Raw genomic sequence first — 22,456 nt, 5'->3', positions numbered from 1 at the left:
GCTCCTGGTAGAGCCACCTCTTCTGAAGAGAAAGCCCAAGCTCTTCTCTTGGTCCACAAGGCCCTGCTCCCTCTGGCCCCTTCAACCTCTCCAGCTGCATCTCTCCCTATCCTCCTCCCCAGCCTCAGCCTTTCTGGCTGAGCATCAGGGAAGACCAGATGCTCAGATGCTTTGGCTTCTTTCACTTCCCCAAACTCAAGGAGTTTCTGTGCCGCACTTGCACCTGGCAGAATGCCTTTCTACCCTCTGCCCCCACCCTCATTTACCAAACTCCTCTGTATGGAGGAGGCCTCAGCTTGGAGTACCACTTCTTCCCCAGAAGACTTCTCTGAAACACACCCCACCTCCCCACTACCCCGCTTCACCCTCCCCTGGATTGTGTTCCCCTGGGGCACTTTCCCTTCATAGGACCCACTGCAGGGAGAAACGTGTTGGTGGAGATCTTTAATGTTTTTCATGCCCACTAGACTGTGGATTTCACATTGGCAGGACCATCATTTTGGTCTCATTACCTTGGTATCTTCAGTCCTGGTCCCAACACATTTTTTGACTAAAGAATGAACAGGTGCCCCCTCCTTGGTCTTCCCTGATGCTCTGCAAAGGTTCCCCATAGTTCTTACCTGGCGTCTCTCCTCAGGGGTGGGGTCAGGTGCTGCGTGGAAGATAGGTCACTAAAGCACAACTGAAACCTTAGGCTCTGGGGGACTCTGTAGCTAGGATACAACTTCCCCCATACTACTGACTGGTCAAATAGCCTGCACCATCAGGGTACTCATGGGCAATAATAACAGGCAAAAACTAACAGACATTTAGAAGAACAGACATTTCAAAAGAAAACATCTATCAGGAAAATGATTAGAATACATGGATCAAAAATTCAAAATTAGCCTAATAAACATATTACAAAAGATAAGGGAGAATATTAGCAATATGAAACATGAAAATATAAAAAAGAACAAGCAGAAATATAAGGTAGAGAAAAATATAGTTATTCCAGTGATCTATGGCTTCATAACAAATTACCCCAAAACAGTGGCTTAAAGCAACAATCAACAAAAATATTTATTTGCTCACAAATCAGTAAGCTGAGGAAGCTCATCTCTATTCCACATGGCATCAGTTAGGACTGGTGGATTCACTTCCAAGATGATTCATGGGAATTCCCTTGCGGTTCAGTGGTTAGGACTCCTGCTTCCACTGCCAGGGGCCCGGGCTCAGTTCCTGGTCCGGGAACTAAGATCGCACAAGCTGCAGGGCGTGACCAAAAAAAAAAAAAAGATGATTCACTTACATTACCAGCAAATTGTTATTGGCTGTAGGCTAAGAGCTCAGTGGGGCTGTGGACCAGGGCACTGGGTCCTCTGCGTGTGGACCTCTCCCTGGGCTGCTTGGCTTCCTTGTAGTATAGTGGCTACAGTCCATTAGTAAGCATCCCAAGAAGCAGAACAGTTCTCTGGGCCTACGCCTGGAAATGGGCACAGCATCACTTTTGCCATACTTCACTGGTCAAGCAGTTACAAAGCCCAGATGCAAGGGGTGGGCAGACATGGAGCCCATCTTTGGATGGGAGAAGCACATGGGACCATATATTAAAATTACCACAATAATTGAAATAACACAATAGGCGATCTAATAGCATAAAGTTATAATCAAGAATGAATCAATAAATTGGAAAGACCAAGTTAAGGAATTCTCCCAAAAGAAGAAAGAAAAAATAAAGAAAGAGAAAACAGAAAAGAGATATGGGAGGATAGAAAAACAAGTTCTAATATCTGCACAGTAGGAATTCCAGAAAAAGAGTAAAATAAAAATGGAGAAAAAGTACAACATGAATGAACCTTGACAACTTTATGCTAACTGTAGGAAGCCAGATACAAAGGTCACCTATTATATGATTCCATTTGTAAGAAATATCCAGGATAGGGAAATCCATAGAGACAGAAAGCAGATTGGTGGTTAGGGGGAAAGAGAAGGATGGCGAGCAACTGCTTAATGGGTAAAGGGTCTCCATTTAGGGTGATTGAAATATTTTGGAACTAGATAGAAGTGGTGGTTGTTCAACATTGTGAATGTACTAAATGCCACTGAATTATTCACTTTAAAATGGTTAATTTTATGGTATGTGAATTTCACTTCAATAAAAATAAATTGCTAGAACTATAGGGAGAAACTGATACATACACCATCACAGTGGAAGATTTCACCACAACTGTCATGCTTACAAATAGGTAAAAAAAAACACACAAAAAACCCAGCAAGATATAAAAGATTTTAATAACACAATTAATGACGGTGACCTAATGGACATGTATATAGTTCTACATACATTGGAAAATTCCTTATTTTGGTCAAGTATACTTGGAACATTTACAAAAATTGATTATTGGTTGTGAGGAATACCTCAACAGAACTTCTGCTTCCAATGATGATTGTGTAACAGCAGCCAAATATTCACACACCACAATTATGTACAGTATATAGTTCACAAAATGAACACACCAGGTAACCAGCACCCAGATCAAGACAGAGCACTTTACCAACAATCCTGAGGCCCTTCCTCACGCCCCCTGCCAGTCATTACCTCCCCTGAGGATACCCTTAAACAGACTTTAACATCATAGATCAGTTTTGCCTGTTTTTGTACTTTATAGAAATGGAATAATATGATAGGTATTATTTTATATCTTGCTTCTTTCACTCAAGATTATTTTGTAAGATTCTCGCAAGTTGTGGTGTGTGACTGTAATTTGTTCTTTTTCATTGCTGTGTACTCTTCCATGGAGTTAATATAGCACCGTTGATTTCTCTATTGTTAGGTTATTTTCAATTTGAAATTATTAAAAATAGCTCTTCTCTAAATATATTTGTTCATGTCTTTCAGTGCACATGTGTGCAGGCATTTCTGTTGGGTCTTTATTTTTAAATTTTATTTATTATTTATTTATTTATGCAGGCTATGCCAGATCATCGTTGCAGCATGCAGGCTCTTAGCTGCGGCATGCAAACTCAGTTGTGGCATGCATGCAGGATCTAGTTCCCCAACCAGGGATTGAACCTGGGCCCCCTGCATTGGGAGCGCAGAGTCTTACCCACTGAACCACCAGGGAAGTCCCTCTGCTGGGTCTTTAGGGAAAAAAAAAAGTTAAATCCTTGGGTATATGTGCCTTTAACTTTAGTAAATAATGTCAAACTCTTTTTCAATGTAGTTTTTATCAGTTTACACTGCCACCAGCAGGGTATGAGAGAATACCTGCTGCTCCACACCCTTACAAACGCTTGGTATTGTTCATCTGTTGAATTTTAGTTATCCTTTTCTGTGAGTTTTATTTTGTGTGTCCTTAGTGACTAGTAAGGTTGACTACCTTTTCATTTTCTTTTTTTAGTATTTATTTATTTATTTGGCCACGCTGGGTCTCTTTTTCTTTTTTTCAACATCTTTTTTTGAATTTTTGAATTTTATTTTATTTATTTTTTTATACGTAGGTTCTTATTTGTTATCTATGTTATACATATTAGTGTATATATGTCAATCCCAATCTCCCAATTCATCCCACCACCACCATCCCCCCCTGCCACTTTTCCCCCTTGGTGTCCATACGTTTGTTCTCTACATCTGTGTCTCTATTTCTGCCCTGCAAACTGGTTCATCTGTACCATTTTTCTAGGTTCCACATATATGCGTTAATATATGATATTTGTTTTTCTCTTTCTGACTTACTTCACTCTGTATGACAGTCTCTAGATCCATCCATGTCTCTACAAATGACCCAATTTCGTTCCTTTTTATGGCTGAGTAATATTCCATTGTACCTATGTACCACATCTTCTTTATCCATTCATCTGTCGATGGGCATTTAGGTTGCTTCCATGACCTGGCTATTGTAAATAGTGCTGTAATGAACACTGGGGTGCATGTGTCTTTTTTTTTTTTCTTTAACATCTTTATTGGAGTATAACTGCTTTGCAATGGTGTGTTAGTTTCTGCTGTATAACAAAGTGAATCAGCTATATGTATACATATATCCCCATATCCCCTCCCTCTTGCGCCTCTCTCCCACCCCTCTAGGTGGTCACAAAGCACCGAGCTAATATCCCTGTGCTATGCAACTGCTTCCCACTAGCTATCTATTTTACATTTGGTATTGTATATATGTCAATGCTACTCTCTTACTTCGTCCCAGCTTACCCTTCCCCCTCCCCGTGTCCTCAAGTCCATTCTCTATGTCTGTGTCTTTATTCCTGTCCTGCCCCGAGGTTCATCAGGACCATCTTTTTAGACTCCATATATATGTGTTAGCATACGGTATTTGTTTTTCTCTTTCTGACTTACTTCACTCTGTATGACAGACTCTAGGTCCATCCACCTCATCACAAATAACTCAATTTCGTTCCTTTTTACGGCTGAGTAATATTCCACTGTATATATGCACCACATCTTCTTTATCCATTCATCTGTCGATGGACACTTAGGTTGCTTCTATGTCCTGGCTACTGTAAATAGTGCTGCAATGAACACTGGGGTGAATGTGTCTTTTTGAATTATGGTTTTCTCTGGGTATATGCCCAGTAGTGGGATTGCTGGGTCATATGGTAGTTCTATTTTTAGTTTTTTTTTTAAAATTAATTTAATTTATTTATTTATGGCTGTGTTGGGTCCTCGTTTCTGTGCGAGGGCTTTCTCTAGTTGTGGCAAGCGGGGACCACTCTTCATCGCGGCGCGCGGGCCTCTCACCACCGCGGCCTCACTTGTTGTGGAGCACAGGCTCCAGACGCGCAGGCTCAGTAGCTGTGGCTCACGGGCCCAGCTGCTCTGCGGCATGTGGGATCTTCCCAGACCAGGGCTCGAACCCATGTCCCCTGCATCGGCAGGCAGACTCTCAACCGCTGCGCCACTAGGGAAGCCCTATTTTTAGTTTTTTAAGGAACCTCCATACTGTTCTCCATAGTGCCTATATCAATTTACATTCCCACCAACAGTGCAAGAGGGTTCCCTTTCCTCCACACCCTCTCCAGCATTTGTTGTTTGTAGATTTTCTGATGATTCCCATTCTGACAGGTGTGAGGTGATACTTCATTGTAGTTTTGATTTGCATTTCTCTAATAATTAGTGATGTTGAGCAGCTTTTCATGTGCTTCTTGGCCATCTGTATGTCTTGGAGAAATGTCTATTTAGGTCTTCTGCCCATTTTTTGATTGAGGTGTTTGTTTCCTTAATATTGAGCTGCATGAACTGTTTATATATTTTAGAGATTAATCCTTTGTCCGTTGATTCGTTTGCAAATATTTTCTCCCATTCTGAGGGTTGTCTTTTCATCTTGTTTATAGTTTTCTTTGCTGTGCAAAAGCTTTTAAGTTTCATTAGGTCCCATTTGTTTATTTTTGTTTTTGTTTCCATTGCTCAAGGAGGTGGGTCAAAAAAGATCTTCTTGTGATTTATGTCAAAGAGTGTTTTTCCTGTGTTTTCCTCTAAGAGTTTTATAGTGTCTGGTCTCACATTTAGGTCTTTAATCCATTTTGAATTTATTTTTGTGTATGGTGTTAGTGTTCATAATTTCATTCTTTTACGTGTAGCTGTCCAGTTTTCCCAGCATCACTTATTGAAGAGCGTGCTGGGTCTTAGTTGCGGCACTCTGGATCTTCATTGCTGGTGCGGGATCTTCGTTGCGGCATGTGGGATCTTTTAAGCTGTGGCATGTGAACTCTTAGTTGCAGCATGGGCAATCTAGTTCCCTGACCAGGAATCAAAGCCGGGCCCCCTGCATTGGGAGCGCTGAGTCTTAGCCACTGGACCACCAGGGAAGTCCCTTTCTAAGAGTTTTGTACTTTTATCTTTCACATTTGGAACAATAACATATTCAAATTAATTTTATTTTGTATGTTTTATTCTATATGGTGTGAACTAGGGGTCAATATCCTTTTTTTTTTTTTTTTTCCACAAATGGATATCCAGTTGTTCCCGTTTGTCCTTATGGGTTCATTCAGGTTCTCCTCCACCTCACATCCAGCTCTCCTTTTTAACTCTGGCCCAGCTTACCCGTACAGATTTAAGACCCAACACCAGATCAAGCAGCCTTTTCCATTGTCTCCTATATGTGCATAAAGTCTAATCCCTATAATAAATCTCTTATTTTATATCATTCACTGTGGATCTACTTATCTGATCAAATATTTACTGATATGATGCTCTTAAAGTGGGAAGACTCACTCTACTTGATGTCAAGACTTGTTTTAAAGTTGCCGAGATGGGACTTCCCTGGTGGCCCAGTGGTTAAGAATCCGCCTACCAATGCAGGGGACATTGAGCCCCGGTCCGGGAAGATCCCACATGCCGCTGAGCAACTAAGCCCGTGCACCACAACTACTGAGCCTGCGCTCTAGAGCCCGTGAGCCACAACTACTGAGTCCGCGTGCCACAGTTACTGAAGCCCGCATGCCTAGAGCCCGTGCTCCGCAACAAGAGAAGCCACCGCAATGAGAAGCCCGTGCACTGCAACGAAGAGTAGCCCCTGCTCGCCGCAACTAGAGAAAGCCCGTGTGCAGCAGCGAAGACCCAATGCAGCCAAAAATAAATTAATTAAAAAAACTAAAGTTGACATGATTAAAACTTTATAGTATTAATACTACAATAAACAAATAGCCCAAATAAATGGAACAGAATTCAAAGAGAGACCCACACACATATGGACACAATTTATGTCATATGTGGCACTATAGTCTCTCTGCTAATTTCAAGTTCCCATGGAAGGAACTTCGATCTGGCTCTGGCCCACCCTTGCGGATTGGGAGAGGAAAGTGGTCCGAGATGGAAGGCCTGTAGTAAGCTGAGCAGATGGCACTATGTTCCTTTTTTTTTCTTTTCAAGACCTGATTTCTCCACCTCCATTAAAAAATCAGTTTAAGAAAAAAAAGAGGACCTTATCTGAAAAATCTAAAAGCTTTTCATGCTTTCTCTCTTGATATTTCCAAACAAGTTAGTTTATGCTATAAAAGGTATCACCCTTTAAAAACAAACAAACAAACAAACAAATTTTTAAACCTTTCAGAGAGACATTGGGAACTACCACTGTCACACTCCATGATGGGATCAACTCTGCACTTGATTCCTTAGTGCTCTTCTGTGGGCTCAGGCTTTTAGAATAAGAATAAGGTAAGATGCCTCTGCCTTTCCTGAGAAAGACAAAGCTGGAGGCCAATGGGAACCACCCATCTTGAGCAGCTGGGTCTAGAACATAAGACCGCTCACCAACCAAGAGCCCACCAGACCCAACCCCCCTGCCTGTGAAGAAGGAAGGACATTCACACCTGGCTCTGTACCCAAAGTGTTTATTCTCAGCATACCTATGTTTGTGCCTGGACCACTAGGAGGGGAACTTTGTGAGACTTTGACACAGTGACCTCTGGAGGACTGGCCAGGTCACTAGAGCCATAGGATGAGGATTGAGAAGGTGGCAGCAGCCATGAGACCTAGAACGACGTGTGGGGAGGCTTTTGAGGGCCTCTGGAGGGCCTGATTGGTTGGCCACCTGTTTCCCACATGGTGTGCGGCCAGGTGTTCATTCTGAGGCTGAGTCAGGTGGGAGTGGCACGACCTGCCCACCTGCCTGTTTGCAAATTCATCCTCCGCAGGGCTCTGGCCACTGTTTTCCTCTCTCACCTGGGGATGAAAGTCAGCAGTCAGTGGCTTCCCCAGCACCCACCCTCCCACGCCCGTCACCCGCTGAAACACTGAACCATCTTTTTGCCCAGCCCAGCATACCTGTTCCACTTGTCTGAAGACCCGCAGCAGGTTTCCACGAAGGACACCCTTCAGCTCTTCCTCCCTCCAGCCACGCCTCAGCAACTCCTCTATCAGTACCGGGTATGTGGACACGTCCTCCAGCCCCTCAGGGAACCTGTGTGGCCACCAGCTGGCTAGCTGTGGACCCGATCCTGGCCTAGGGCCCACTGTCATACCAGCCCCAGCTACATGTGGGAAATGAAGGTCTGTGTTCTTCAGGCTACTGAATGGAACTTGGAAGCTCCTTGAAGACTGGGCTTCTGCAGCATTTACCTGCTGAGCAGATGCTCAGTCCACAGCACATCTGCTGGGCTGGGAGTAGAGCATGTGCTGGGCAGATGAGGTCTCCTGTGAGGGGGTGGGTACTTAACAACTGTGATGGCTTGGAGTGGGAATGGGTCCACTGGGCCACAGGAGGGACAGGGAGAGTCCAGGAAACAGGACCTGGGAGTGGGGAGATGTCAGGTGGGCTGGAAGGCCAGAGTCTGTGGTGGAGGCCTGAAGGATGGGAGGACCATGGGATAAGGAACTGAGACTAAAGGACTCCCCACTGAACCCCCACCCAAGACAAACCCCAGGGAAACACTCACCGGCCAGACCCATCATAGTTTCCGCTAATCCCGATGAACTCAGATCCAGTGACAGCCCTGATGTGGTCAAAGTGATCTAGGGGGTGAGGGTTGTGGTGGGCAGCACGAGGCTGGAGTTAGATCCTGGGACCAGCCCTGGTCTGGGGGAACTCAGCGTGGTCAATCCCCTGCCCACAGCACTCTAGGACATAACAGCTGACTCCACAGAGCTCCCAGCCCATTGTGAGTTCTGAAGTGGCTATAGGCTAGACACCGGACCCAGAGTGAACCTCAGGGCCACCAACCCCTTTGGATCTTTTCCTGCCCAGGAGCCACCACGCCTCTGGGTTCCTTGAGAGCCGGGTTGCGGGGCTCTGCCTGTCCTTTCCAGAGATGTGGGAGCAAACGTGAGACTCAGAGGCAGAGGCAATTGCCTCCCCCAAACCCATCAGCACTGGTTGTAGCCCTAGATCTGGGTTCAGGGCAGTGAGGAGCTATGTCTGCTCCCCTGGGCTGTTGGGAGGCCTGCCCAGGGCCCAGCAGGTATGCCAGACGCCTAGAGCTGTCCTGAGGGCCCTAGCGGCCACAGGCCAAGCTACAACTGCACAAGGAGTCGAAGAGGGGCTCACCTGCCACGGTGGACACATTAGCAAACAGGTTACACGGCAGCACCCCCGTGGACAGCGACACCATAACAATGCCACCATTTTTCTTCTACATGGATAAACAAATGGACACTCAGCTGGGCACTTCCAGCCTGATGGCCTGCCACCTATGCCCTGGGGGCCCTGATAGGGTAAGTGCTCACTCCTGGCCTGAGGGGTTGGGTAAGGCTTCACTTCTGTTGGCCCCTGGGTGGAACGGATTTGGCCTTGAGTTTCAGAGATGGGGGAGGGTTAACCAGCCTTGGATCCAAGGGTGAGTGAGGCCTGGGCTGGTAGCTTTGTTCAGGGTCAAGGGTCTTTGGATAGGGACTTCCCTGGTGGCGCAGTGGTTAAGACTCCCCACTCCCAATGCAGGGGGCCCGGGTTCGATCCCTGGTCAGGGAACTAGATCCCACACGCATGCTGCAACTAAGAGTTCTCATGCTGCAATTAAGGAGCCCGCCTGCTGCAACTAAGACCCAGCACAACCAAATAAATAAATAAGTAAATATTAAAAACAAAAAAAAAGGATCTTTGGATGAAGCATGCCTAGTCCCAGGTTTGAGGGCTGGGGTGGCCGCTCACCAGAAGTTGCAGGACGTCATCGGGAACATTCAGCATATTGTCGCACACAGCCTTGGCAGCTGAGTGGGAGAAGATCACAGGGGCCCTTGACACCTTCAGGGCTTGCCGCGCCAAGGTATCCGACCCGTAGGACAAGTCCACCATCATGCCCAGGCGGTTCATTTCCCCTATCACCTTCTGCAGGGACAGGTGGGTTTTTGTTTTTGCGGGGGCGGGGGTCAGGAGGGACGCACGTGTATGCGCATATCTGTAGGGAACGTGAGGGGTAGGATATGGAAAAGGAGTCCTTACCTCACCAAAGCTTGTCAACCCACTGATGTCGGTGTAGAAGTGTTGAAACTTGGTGGAACTCTCTGCCCTGAAGGACAGCCAGAGGAAGGCAATCTAGCAGGCCCTACCTTGGCCAACAGAGCCTGGACTTCCAGGCTCTTTGTCCATCCATCCCACCTCAGAACAGGGTGAGGATCCAGACCAGCTGTTTTCTGGGAGTATGAGGGATCTGCTGAGACCCCACAGCCTCCCTCTGTGGACCCCTCTGTCCTCACCTCTCTGGCAGTTTCCCCACCATGCGTCTACCGTTCCACCCTGGCCAGGCACTGCTCACCAGGGCGTGTTGCAGGTGAAGGTGAGTGTCAGGTAGCGTACTCCCAGCAGATAGAAACTGCGCAGCACAGAGAGGCTGCTGTCCAGTGAGTGACCACCCTCCACACCAATAAGGCAAGCCAGCTTTTGAGTGCTGTTCAGTCCTAGAAGAGGGCAGAGAATCAAGCGGTCAGAGCCCAGGGCCAGAACCACCAGAGTGAGGCCCTGACTATCCTCCCATTCCCCAGCCCACCTCTGGCTGAGGTCACAAGCTCCAGTTCAGAGTAGGAGGCACACACGCGACGAATGAGGTCAATCTGCTCCAGCGTGAGGCGCACAGCATCCTGGTCCTGGGTGTGGCATGGTGCATAGGCTGACCAGAACTGGGGGTTGGCCCAGGGGTCCAGAATGAGATCAAGGTGGTCTCCAAGTGCCCTTGGCCTGCTACTCCTCCTCAGCCCCCAAGGTACTCATCTGGGTCAGTGGCCCTGAGTGCGGCACTGCATGACCCCGTGGTACCTTGATTATTCAGCTTGCTGCCAGCAGCCAAACTGGCGGGACCTGTCCTCACCTGCTGTTTGTCCATGTGATATGTGAATGCCCCAAAGGCAATCCACCATATCCTTTGTGGTTTCAGAGCCCCCACGCTCGCCAGGGATTTTCTGATCACTTTCTTGGAGTCTCCACAGAACCTGGGCAACCATGCCGCTGGCCAGCTTTGACCTCCAACACCCCTGCACTCTCCAGCAGCCCCATGATGGCAGACTGCGTGTCCTCTGATAGTCAGAGGCCTGTCTACCCAGGTTCCTGTGGCTCCCACATTCCCCAGCGGCCGTTAACTGTGTCCCTCTGGTACCTGGGCACCCACAAGGCCATCCCTGAGCTTGTCCAGGCTGGTTTGGCCAAGGCTGAAATTGCGCAGGTTGACCTCCTGTAGCTTGTTCCGGAAATGCTGTTTCAGGAGCAGGGGCAGGTGGTTCTGGCTGGGGGGGGGTCAAGACAAAGTAAGAGTAGAGGACGTGGCCTCCAGGTCATGGGCCTGTTCTGTCCCAGCCCACCTCCCCCCTCACACAGACGGAAGTCCTGAGGAGGAGTTCTTAGGTGGGGGGGGGTTCCACCGGCAACGGGGTAATGGGGAGGAAGGCGCCATGGGTGATGGAAGAGAGAGGGGTGGTGTGAGGGAGCCTCCTACTAGCCCTTCCTCTCCTGCCCAGGGGCGGGTTCAGCCCCCACCAGCCGGCACGCCGCACCGACGCACCCATCCACGAGCCGGAAGTCCCGCATCAGGGCCCGCGCGCGCTCATGCAGACTCGGGGCTCTCGGGGAGCCCGGCACTGTTGGGGCGCTGGAGGTGTCCGGCCGGGTCGAGGAGCTGGGGGTTCCCTGCGTGGTCCGGGCGCGGGTTACCGGCCACAGCAGCAGCCACAGCAGGAGCAGCAGACGCAGAAGAGGCCAACGGGTGAGAGCGCGGGGTGTCTTGCGGCCTACGGGCGGCATGCTTCACGGGGCCGAGCAGGCGGGCAGAGGCGGGTCTCGAGAGCCTGAGAGGGGCGGGCGAGGGTCAGAGGGCGACGATGGGGTCCCCACCGTCGATGTAGGTGACCCAGCGGCGCGGCCTCGTCTGAAGCGGCTGGAGTCAGGACGCTCGACAGACGCGCGGGGACCCATAATGCCGCCTCACAGCGTGGCCGCCAGGGGGTGGTAGGATCTTCCCGCCCGGACTAGGACGGCGCCCTAGTGGGCCAGGCTGGCTTCTGTTGCGAGCGCCCGCTAGCGATGCATCGCGGGCTCCCTCCGCCCTTGCTCCCGGCCCTCCAGCCACCCCTCCCGAGCTGTGTGTACCTACGGACTCGGGGAGGAGGCCAGTGGGGGAACTGGGAGGGGTCCAGGAATCTTCCTAATTTCACCTCTAGCCAGGCAGGTCGCAGGTCCATGCGGGGTTTTAGTTGCAGGGATATGCCCGCCCTCCAACGGGTTGAATATTCCATGAAATTCTAGGAAGAATTAGAATTCAGAAGAGTGAATTAGATCTGTATGTTTTGACTGACAGAAAGGTGATTCCCTATATATTTTTAATAAAAATGAAATTTAAGAATAATACTTATGGGAGACCATTTTGTTTTAGTATCTCGTGTTAAAATTTACTTCTGTGCATGTGTTGTTACACACACACACACACACACAAAAGACCCTAGAGGAATATACATACTAAACATTAGTTGATGGTCGCCATCTTGGGAAGACCTACTCCCTGGTCAATTTATGTCTCATCTTTTTTTGTATGTGGTCATCCTGGCTGAGGGAAGTCGGAGGCAGTGCTGGTGAAGGCTGGCCATGGTGGTAAGAGGTTCATGAAGGCACCAGAACAGTGGCTGAGCCTTGAAAGGATGGGGCTTGGATACCGCAGGGGAGTGGAGAGGGCATCTGGATTGGCCAATAGCCTAGGCAAAGGTCTGGTTTGAGCAGGATGACTGTGCTGTGGGGGAAGAGCTGGAAGAGTCTGCAAGGCACAGACTAGGGGGACAAGGTCCAGTTAGGGCCCTTGGTGCTAAGAGCATGAGAGGCTTAGTCTCCTAAGGACAGGCAGAACTCCTCCTTCAGGACAAGGTGGTTTCCCGGCTGGCCAGTGGCCTGCACAGTATAATTCGTTGTTTTCTGCAGAAAAAGCTATGGTTTAGGGGGAACTGATCTCAAAACTGCAGTTGGGTGGCATCTGAGCCTCCTGGGCCTGCATCAGGTCCTGCCAGGCTGAGAGGGGCCAACAACACAGGCTGAAATCTAGTCTGAGTTGTCCCCCCCTTTTGCATTTGTATGTGTCTCCTCTCTCTTGGACTCCCTGACAAGCCGGCCTCCCCTCTCGGTACCAGAGGGACCTTGGCCTCTGGTGACCACTGCCCCCTGTCCATCACTGCCCCTTTCTCATGCCTCAGGGGCAAGGACAAAGTCTGACCTGGTTGCCTCCAGCTTGCCTTCCTCAGCTCAGGAAGGACAAAGGGGGGTGGAGGTGTTTATATTTCTGGTGACTCATACATCTGAGCTGACCTGCCACAGAGGTCTTCATTTAAGTGACGTTAAACAACTTAATGAATGATGACTTTGCTGATAGTTTCTCAGAAGTGCAGAAGCTTTTCATATACATTTGTTTCCTATATTAGTCTTAGGTAAAAGGAGAGGGCATAATGTTTACAGTTAATTTTAAAATGTTATCAAATTAATGCATATGCAGTTTCAAATGTCTGGTTTTGGTTGACTAAGTAAATAAATCAAAGTTACAGTCCTCCTGACAATCATTAGAAAGGTTGGGAAAAATATAAAAAGGATCTTCTTGAAGGCATCAGGGAGTTAACAAGATACTGAAAAATTACTTGTGAAGGATCCAGGGAGGGTGGAAACCCAGAGGTGGGCCAGGTCTTTGGGCTGTTTCTTCCACTAGGGACTTTGTGGGGCTAAGGAAATAGAGATTAGTATCCAGGGTCCCCCAAAAGTAAGGGAGAACCCTGAGGCGTTGGAACACAAGACAGCACACCCTAGGGGAAAGAGTGAATCAGGCCTCAGCTATCCTGGTTATCAAACAATTGTCTCTCAACTGCAGATCCAGCCTTCTGTTATTCTCTGCTCTGTGAGGCTGGGGCTTGAACTCTTGAAACCACATTTCCTAGCCACCCAGCTGGCTTCCTATTACATTCTGCCAGTAGGAGTTACCAGAGAAAGGGAGATGGAAAGACAGGAGAGGAAAACAGGAATGTCTCTCTCATTTTTTGTGTTTATGTCAGTGCGGCTCCAGCAGTGGCAGTTGGCTGCGAGCTCCAACTTCTTCTGGCCATCGTTGAGCAGCCCTGTCATGCCCATTCAGAACACCTGTACCGACTGAGCAGAGCCTTAGAGACCTTAGAGGTCTGAGCGCCAGCAACACAGGGCCCTTCTATAAGCTTCTATCTTCTAGTAACCTCCACCTCTTCCCATTTCCCCCTAATTGGACTCGGAGCTGGATCAGCTCAGCTTGGAAGGCTCTGAAATGGGATTAAGGTGCTCTCGGAGCACTGCTCAATCCATCCAAAAGAAGTCAAGCAAGAAGAGAACAGGTGAAACAAATAGAAAGCACTATTAGAACTTTCTGAGTAACAGTTCAGAGACCAGCCAACTTGGACCCTGAGGCAAGAGGAAAAATGTGTACTTCTATACACATTATAAATGTATTTTTTAATGGTTAGTTTTTTCCAGAATATTAAAATAGTTGAAAAAAATGGAAGAACATAAAAGTAGGTGTATTAAAACTCACAATACTATTTTATGTTTCCATATTTTACTTATACTCAAACCAGAATTATAATTTTATTTCTCTGGCTTTAATGGAAGCAAACTCATGAATAATATTTTCAAAACCTGCTTCTTTGCTTAGTTCATTTTCTATTGATAGATTGAATGTTTGACAATTTCTCTTGACCAAGTGACATTCTTCAGTAATTTTTAAAAATAACTGCAGCTTACTGAGACTTCTATTGCAGGATGCCACCATAACTAGTATAGCTAAAAATTTTTTCAAGGCTATTCCCAAATTTGGATACGATTCCACTGAGCAAAATTTGTGAATCAATTTTAGAAGGTCCAAACACAATGCCGATTTTATATTACAAAGCGTCAATGTTGCGTGTTTCTTAAAGCCGTCAGTTGGAATTTCTATATGACTTAAAATTTCAGAATATGTAGCAGGCAAGTCAGTGGCTGCTTTTGACAAATCAGATGTATTCATAGAACATAACTTTTCTCCAGTTAAAAATTCAAAATCCGAAGACTCTGTTTAAATTTTTATACCTCCATTTCAAACGTGAAATTAGGACACCTATAATCTGCTTAGTTTCTATTTGATATGCACTTTCCCGTAATAATTGATATTCCCATTAGGTGGTTTGTATATTTCCAATTTCTCTCTCTCCTTTTGTTGGTCCAAAAATGTATTTACTTTCCTTCATTTTTTAAAAAATTTATGTATTTTATTTCGGCTGCATTGGGTCTTCATTGCTGCACACGGGCTTTCTCTAGTTGTGGTGAGTGGGGGCTACCCTTCATTGCGGTGTGAGGGCTTCTCATTGCGGTGGCTTCTCTTGTTGCGGAGCACGGGCTCTAGGCGCGCGGACTTCAGTAGTTGTGGCACACGGGCTTAGTTGCTCCGCAGCATGTGTGATCTTCCCGGACCAGGGCCCGAACCCGTGTTCCCTGCATTGGCAGGCAGATTCTTAACCACTGCGCCACTAGGGAAGCCCACTTTCCTTCATTTTTGAAGAATATTTTCACTGTCCACAGAAGTCAACATTGGTAGTTACTTTCATCAGACTAAAAGTGTTCCACTGTGTGTGGATTTCCATTATTTCTGTTGAAAATTCAGTTGTCAGTTTTATTGTTGTTACACAAGTTAAAGTGATTTTTTTTTTTTTTTTTTGGCTGCGCCTCGTGGCTTGCAGGATCTTAGTTCCACGAGCAGGGATTGAACCCGGGCCCCAGCAGTGAAAGCACCAAGTCCTAACCACAGGACCACCAGGTAATTCCCTAATGTGATTTGTTTTAATATGACACCTTTTTTTTTTAAACATCTTTATTGAAGTATAATTGCTTTACAATGGTGTGTTAGTTTCTGCTTTATAACAAAGTGAATCAGCTATACATATACATATATCCCCATATCTCTTCCCTCTTGCGTCTCCCTCCCTCCCACCCCTCTATCCCACCGAGCTGATTATGACAGCTTTTAAGATAATCTTTGGGGGAATTCCCTGGTGGTCCAGGGGTTAGGACTCCGCGTTCTCCTTACCGAAGGCAAGGGTTCAGTTCCTGGTCGGGAAACTAAAATCCCACAAACCGCACAGCGTGGCAAAAAAGAAACCCCAAAAAACAAAAAACAACCTTTGGTCTTTGGCTCCTAGAAGTTTGATTTTTTTTTTTTCAGTTAAGTTTGATTTTGAAATGCATTTGGTGTTATTATGAATAGTGCTGCTATAAATATTATTTCATATACCTCTTTAGGGACCTGGAGAACATATGTATGCATTCCTCTTGGATATATAGCTGGGATGTAATTGCTCAGCCAATGGGATATGTGTAGATTGTTAGTATTAACTATTATCTTTTATTAGTCATTATCTTTTTTTATCATGTTATTTATTATTATTACCTCTCGTTATTTTTTAAATAAATTTATTTTATTTTATTTATTTTTGACTGCGCTGGGTCTTCACTGCTGCGTGTGGGCTTTCTCTACTTGTGGCAAGTGGGGGCCACTCCCGGGGGCAGTGCACGGGCTTCTCATTGCGGTGCCTCTCCCGTTGCAGAGCATGGGCTCTAGGTACGCGGGGCTCAGTAGTTGTGGCACGCTGGCTCTAGAGTGCAGGCTCAGTAGTTGTGGCACACAGGCTTAGTTGCTCCGCGGCATGTTGAATCTCCCCGGACCAGGGCTCGAACCCGTGTCCCCTGCATTGGCAGGTGGATTCTTAACCACTGCGCCACCAGGGAGGCCCTACGTCTCATTATTAACTCAATGTATTAACTCAATCTTGGCTATAATTAGTGCAGTTGCTATTATCATTAATGAACTGGGGGAAGATGGGGTGGTTGTCTAAGTAGCCTGAACCGATTAGAGAGGAAGTCCCTGAGGAACAGGGGAGGGGATGTGCCCACATCCAGAGCAGTCTAGCCATTGGAGGTCCACGGCCCATTAAGTAGCCTGAGATTCTGGGCTCTGTGCAAATAGGTACAAAGATCATTTGTGATCTAGGCATGTTCTCTTCTTGGGCATCTGAACCAGAATTCCCTGAAAGATCCCCAGGTGGTACTCAGTGGGTCAGGATGTGGATTGAGGTGAGCTACACAGAGGGAACCGAGTAAGGTCCACCCTCCCGCAGCCAGAGCCACCCACTGTCTTCTTCCAGTGCTGAGCCAAGCCACCTGGGTTTCCTCAGGCCACTGCCAACAGGTCTTCCTTGAGTATCCGGTGTCTAAACTGCAGGGTCCCCCACCAAACCCCAGTATTGGGAGCCTGCACCACAGACCCCACCACGGAGAAGGACACTCGTGCTGATTCCATTTCTAAAACATTTATTTTTTGGAAATGTTTGTGCTCGCATGCAAGGAAACTTTGTTGGGTATCTGTGGCTGCCAAAGTGACATCTGGCAGGATTAACTGGATCACCAGAGCCAAACAATGAGGACTGGGAAGGCAGCAATAACTGTGAGGCCTGGGCCCATGTGGGGGCAAGATTTTGAGAATGACCACTTAGGTGGCAAAATGGGATCCCCACGAACCGCAGCTCTGGTTAGTTTCTGGTCTGGAGCCAGATCCTCTCTCTGATGCAGACGTGGGAGGACGGAGCGGCAAGAGCTGCCCAGCTGCTCATCTGGGAACTCATCCTCCAAGGGACTCTGTCCCTTGTTCTCCTCCCGTACCTGGAGGCGGCAGTCAGCGGGCAGCACCTCTCACAGCACCCCCGCGTACACCTGCTCAGACCACCTGCTCAGAGCTACTCTTTTGCCCAGCCCAGCATACCTGTTCCACCTGTCTGAAGACCCGCCGCACGTTTCCTCGAAGCACACCCCAGAGATCTTCCTCACTCCAGCCACGCCTCAGCAACTCCTCTATCAGTACCGGGTATATGGACACGTCCTCCAGCCCCTGTGGGAACCTGTGTGGCCGCCAGCCAGCCAGCTATTGGGCCTCAGACCTGTTCCCTGGTTCTGAGTCAGAACCAAAGCCCTATGTGTCCAGGGTCCACTGAACCCCAGCCCTGGTCAGATATGGAAAATGGAGACTTGGAGAGAGTAAATGATTCACTCCTGCTCTTCATCCTTCAGAGAAAGGCCCCAAAAGCGCCTCGACTATTCGTCAAAAGTCATTGAATTGTACTGTTAAGATCTATGCCTTTCACTGAATGCAATTTTTGCCTCCATTTATAAAGAGAAGAAAAGCTTTTTAAGAACTGGGTCGACCCCCCTGCATGCACAGACCCAGCTGCAGGCAGAGAAGGTGGTCAGCCCAGCCCAGACCTTGCTAAGAGTCTGCTCAGAGGCCGTGGGTCTGCTGGCACTGGATGGGCGCAGATGCTGGGCAGATGAGCTCTGTGTGGTGTTTTAGACAAATATGATGACCTAGAGTAGGGCCAAACAGACAGGAGAGCCCAGGAAGCAGACCCTGGGAGAGGGGAGATACCAGTTGGGCCAGCACACCTGAGGCTATGGTCAAGGCCATGAGGACCACAGTGTGGTGGGCACGGTGGCTGTGAAAGCCCCACTGCTGCCCAGCCAGCCTGAGACAAGCCACGGGGAAGCACTCACCGGCCAGCCCCGTCATAATCTCCGCCAATCCCGATGAACTTGCATCCAGTGACTGCCCTGATGTGGTTGAAGTGATCTGAAGAATGGGAAGTCAGCAGTGTGGGGCTTCCAGGGCAGGGGTGGGGGTGATGACTGGCCTCTGTCGATTCCCCTTTTTGCAGCCTGTAGGCCAAACGGGCCAGTTCCTTCATGGCCTGGCACCGAGAGTACCAACTAGAGGACCCTGAGATTTGATGTGAAGTGATCCCAGCTGGCTCTAGACTGGACTTCAGATTTGGAGTGGACCCCAGAGCCCCCTGTTTGGGCCATTTCCCACCCAAGATTCACCCTGCCTCCCAGTCTCCTTGAGAACCTGTGGGGGCTCCTTTCCCCGGGTGTGGAGGATGAGAGAGGAACAAGAGTACAACTGATGAAGACCCCAGAGACCTAAGGAGCTGTCCAGTCCCTTGGCCAGAGGTAGGGGCAGTGCGCTTTAGGAGCCCCTGCAGAGGCACAGATGGGCAGCACCCGGGCTCTGTGTCTGACAGCCTCCCTGATACCCATCAGTATCGCAGTTTTGATTCCATGGCTCCAGTTCCACGTGGCACCAAGGTGCTGTGTACTGCCCATTATTGGGTTTTTGGGAGGTGTACCTATTGCCAACAGGTGGGTCAAACCACTGGGGCTCTTCTGAAGTCCTCCCCAAATTTGGACCCAGCTTCAGCTCCAAATCAGTTTTCAGAGAGCCCAGGGTGAGGCTCACCTGCCACAGTAGGCACGTTGGCTAACGGGTTGCACTGCAGCACCCGCACGGACAAGGACACCATCACGATGCCACCGTTCTTCTTCTGCAGGGGCGGACCAGTGGACAGTCAGCTTGGCCCCCAGCACAGCCACCTGCCTGTTTACTCTCTCGGCCCCTGTGAGGAAGGTGTTGAGGTCAGAGTCGTCTCCTCTCTGGTTTGTGTGAATGGAGGAGCCGCAGCCCTGGTCTGGGTGGTGTCTTGGCCCTGGGTTTCCGGGTTTGGAGGAGTATCTTACCACCTAGACCCCCACCTAGGGCTCAAGAGTTCAGGGGCTGTGGACCGTGGGTTTTGGGGGCAGAAGATATTTAACCTGGGGTTTGAGGAAATTGAGGGAGAAGAGGCTCAGGTTCAAGGGCTCCTGGTTTGAACCTCTTGCTTTAGGTTTGAGGGCCAGGGCAGTCTCTCACCAGAAGCTCCAGGATATCATCAGGAACATTCCGAGTGTTCTTGCACACACCCCGGGCAGCTGAGTGGGAGAAGATGACAGGTGCCTGTGACACTTCTAGGGCTCGCCGTGCCACAGCATCGAGACATGGGACAAGTCCACCATCATGCCCAGGCGGTTCATTTCTGCCACCACCTTCTGCAGGGACAGGATGGGGAGAGGGCATCAGGGCTGCATTTATCTTGTGTGCATTTATTTGTAGGGAACAGGCGGGGCTGTACATTCATGTGGGGCAGGATATGGAACCCGGGTCCTTACCTCGCCAAAGCCGGTCAGCCGACTGACATTGCTGTAGAAGGGGTGGATACCCTTTGCTGAGCTCTGTGCCCTGCAGGATGGCCAGGAGGCAGTCTGACTGGTGGCCATGACTTGGCTACAAGAGCCTAGAAAGAGGTTCTGTCGAACCGTCTACACCTGCAACTCCCTGGTGTAAGAGGAGGGACCCAAACTGGGCTGTGCCTGGCAGTAGGAGGGCCCTTCTGGGGATTCAGTCTTGTTCTGCAAACCTCCATTCCCCTCCCCACCCCAGGTTCAGGGCCGGATCCCAGGGGTAAACTTGCTTTGGGCCCCAGCGTGATCTTGGGCAGATCCCTGCCTCACTGGGCCCTTACCATCTGCACTGCGCTCACCAGGGCGTGTTGCAGGTGTGGGTGAGTGTCACGTAGCGCACACCCAGCGCATAGAAGGTACGCAAGATGGAGAGGCTACTGTCCAGTGAGTGGCCGCCCTCCACACAAATAAGGCAAGCCAACTTCCGGGTATTGTTGTGAGCTGGGGGCAGGTAGGTCAGATGATCATTTTCAGAGGCAGGGGTAGCTTACCGAAGTCCCTAACACCTACCACCACCAGTCTGTTTACCTTTTTTTTGGCCGTGCCACGCAGCATGAGGGCTCTTAGTTCCCCCACCGGAGATCAAACCCGAGCGCCCTGCAGTGGAAGCGTGGAGTCTTAACCTCTGGACTACCAGGGAAGTCCCCCGTCTACCTTTAACTGAGGTCACAAGCTCCAGCTCAGAATAGGAGGCACACATGAGGCGGATGAGGTCAATTTGCTCCAGGGTGAGGCGCACAGCATCCCGTTCGTGGGTCTGGCACGGGACGTAGGCTGACCAGAACTGAGGGAAGGCCAGGGCTTAGTTTGGGCTTTGGAACTCCTTGGGCTTCTCATAGCCTCCTCAGCTGGCACAGCACTCACTGTGCCCAGAAGTCACATGTAATGCGTTGCTTTTTCTGTGGTACTTGGATGCCCGTCAGGTTGGCTCACTGTGACCCCTGTAGCCCCCAGCATCCATGGCATGGCACTTTCTAGGTCACTATGGTAACTTAGTTCCAGTGTGACTAACCTGTGGTCTCTGAGGCCCCCAAACTGCCCCACATTCCCCAGCAGCCATGGTGGCACCTTGTGTGTCCCTTTGGTACCTGGGCACCCACGAGACCGTCTTTCAGCCTGTCCAAGCTGGTCTGGCCATGGCTGAAATTGCACAGATTAACATCCTGTAGCCCATTGTGGTAAAACTGCCTCAGGACCAGGGGCATGTCGTTGTGGCTGGAGGGAGGTCAAGGCAAATGGGTGGGCTCCTTAGGTCTTGGGATCAGGCAGGACACATTGCCTGGCCTGGGCCAGCCTGGGGGTCCCCCACCTCACACTGTCACACAGACTATACTAGGAGCAGCTGAGGCCTGGGCTGAGGGGTTCCCACCAGGGAGGGGATGACAGAGAAGGGGAAGGGCATCCATAGATGATGGAGAGGACATCCAGGGGTGGTGTGAGGGAGCCTCCCCACTAGCTCTGCATGCTCCGGACCTCCCCTGCCCAGGGCCAGGCTAGGCCGCCACCGGCCCCCACCAGCCCGCACACACTGCAGCCACCCGTCCACAAGCGGGAAGTCCCGCATCAGGGCCCGCGTGCGCTCCCGCGGACTTGGGGTGCTGGAGGTGCCCGGCGTGGTCTGGACACGGGTTACCGGCCGCAGCAGCAGACACAGCAGGAGCAGCAGACACAGCAGAGGCCGCTGGCTGAGTGCTCGGGGACCTTCGAGGCCCCCGGGCCACAAGCTGCGCAGGGCCAGGCAGGTGGGCAGAGGCGGGTCTGAGAGGGGCGGCGGATGGGGTTCTGCCCGTCGACACAGGCCACCCAGCGGCGCGGCCTCGCGAGGGGGGGCGGGGTGAGGGAGGGGATACAGAGTCACAGGACCCTGCGACCCGTGTGCGGAGAGCCGCGATCCGCGAAGCCCGGCAGCCACAGGGCGGCACTGCCCTCCCGCCCCCTGCTCAGAGGCAGCTCCCGCGGGCTAAGCTGGCCTCTGCTGAGAGCCCGCTCGCCTCCCATCGCGGGTTCCCTCCGCCCCTGCCCCTCTTCCCACTCCCACTGCTCCGAGGGGTCGCCCTAGGTTGCTCTCCCCCGCCTCTAACCTTCCTGTCCAAGCTGGGGTGCTTCTCTCAGAGGGCCACCTTCAGCCCGAGGCCTCCCGGGGAGCACACCTCATCCCCATCTGCCTGCAGCCGGCCCCGCCCACTCCGAGGGCTGCGTGCGAGTGTCTCTGCGGCCACAAGTGCTCTGGGCTCCCGGTTTCCCGGTACTGGGCCATGTGGGCTGGTGTGGGGGAAGAGAGAGTTTCTGGAAATGGGGGGGTGGGTAACCTTGTGAGCTCTGGATTCAGGAAGGGGCCCTCTGCCCCCGACCTTCTCTCTCCACCTACTTGACTCCCCAACCTGCATGACCATTCTCTGGGGACTTCAACCAGCACCTGG

At 50.0% G+C, this 22,456-nt stretch overlaps 2 protein-coding genes across 2 annotated transcripts; both read right to left on the bottom strand.

The window, feature by feature from the left end:
• Positions 1-7,417: 7,417 nt before the first annotated feature.
• Positions 7,418-11,654, bottom strand: DPEP3 (dipeptidase 3). Its single transcript, XM_068528217.1, has 10 exons — positions 11,416-11,654; positions 11,014-11,140; positions 10,411-10,540; positions 10,180-10,321; positions 9,867-9,933; positions 9,576-9,752; positions 8,976-9,060; positions 8,368-8,443; positions 7,757-7,892; positions 7,418-7,654 (listed from the first exon to the last, which is right to left on the bottom strand). The coding sequence occupies exons 1-10, from the start codon at positions 11,652-11,654 to the stop codon at positions 7,418-7,420; spliced, it is 1,416 nt and encodes a 471-aa protein (XP_068384318.1).
• Positions 11,655-17,314: 5,660 nt separating this feature from the next.
• On the bottom strand, positions 17,315-20,736 carry DPEP2 (dipeptidase 2). Its single transcript, XM_068528059.1, is given in 9 exon segments — positions 17,315-17,591; positions 17,692-17,827; positions 18,477-18,552; positions 19,219-19,303; positions 19,669-19,790; positions 19,793-19,844; positions 19,965-20,034; positions 20,336-20,477; positions 20,691-20,736. Coding segments are annotated over 9 exon segments (987 nt in total). The 3' UTR covers positions 17,315-17,333.
• Positions 20,737-22,456: the final 1,720 nt, after the last annotated feature.

Source organism: Eschrichtius robustus, chromosome 19, assembly GCF_028021215.1.
Source record: "Eschrichtius robustus isolate mEscRob2 chromosome 19, mEscRob2.pri, whole genome shotgun sequence".
Classification (NCBI taxonomy): Eukaryota; Metazoa; Chordata; class Mammalia; order Artiodactyla; family Eschrichtiidae; genus Eschrichtius; species Eschrichtius robustus.
Note: the sequence above shows the minus strand (reverse complement) of the source record. Positions and strands in the feature narration are given on the sequence as shown.

Coding starts and splice junctions, on each gene's coding strand:
- DPEP3 (XM_068528217.1), bottom strand. CDS start 11,654: ATGCCGCCCGTAGGCCGCAAGACACCCCGCGCTCTCACCCGTTGGCCT. Junction 10,322..10,410: donor GCTTGTGACCTCAGCCAGAG/GTGGGCTGGGGA, acceptor GCCCTCTTCTAG/GACTGAACAGCACTCAAAAG. Junction 9,753..9,866: donor GGTTGACAAGCTTTGGTGAG/GTAAGGACTCCT, acceptor CTGTCCCTGCAG/AAGGTGATAGGGGAAATGAA.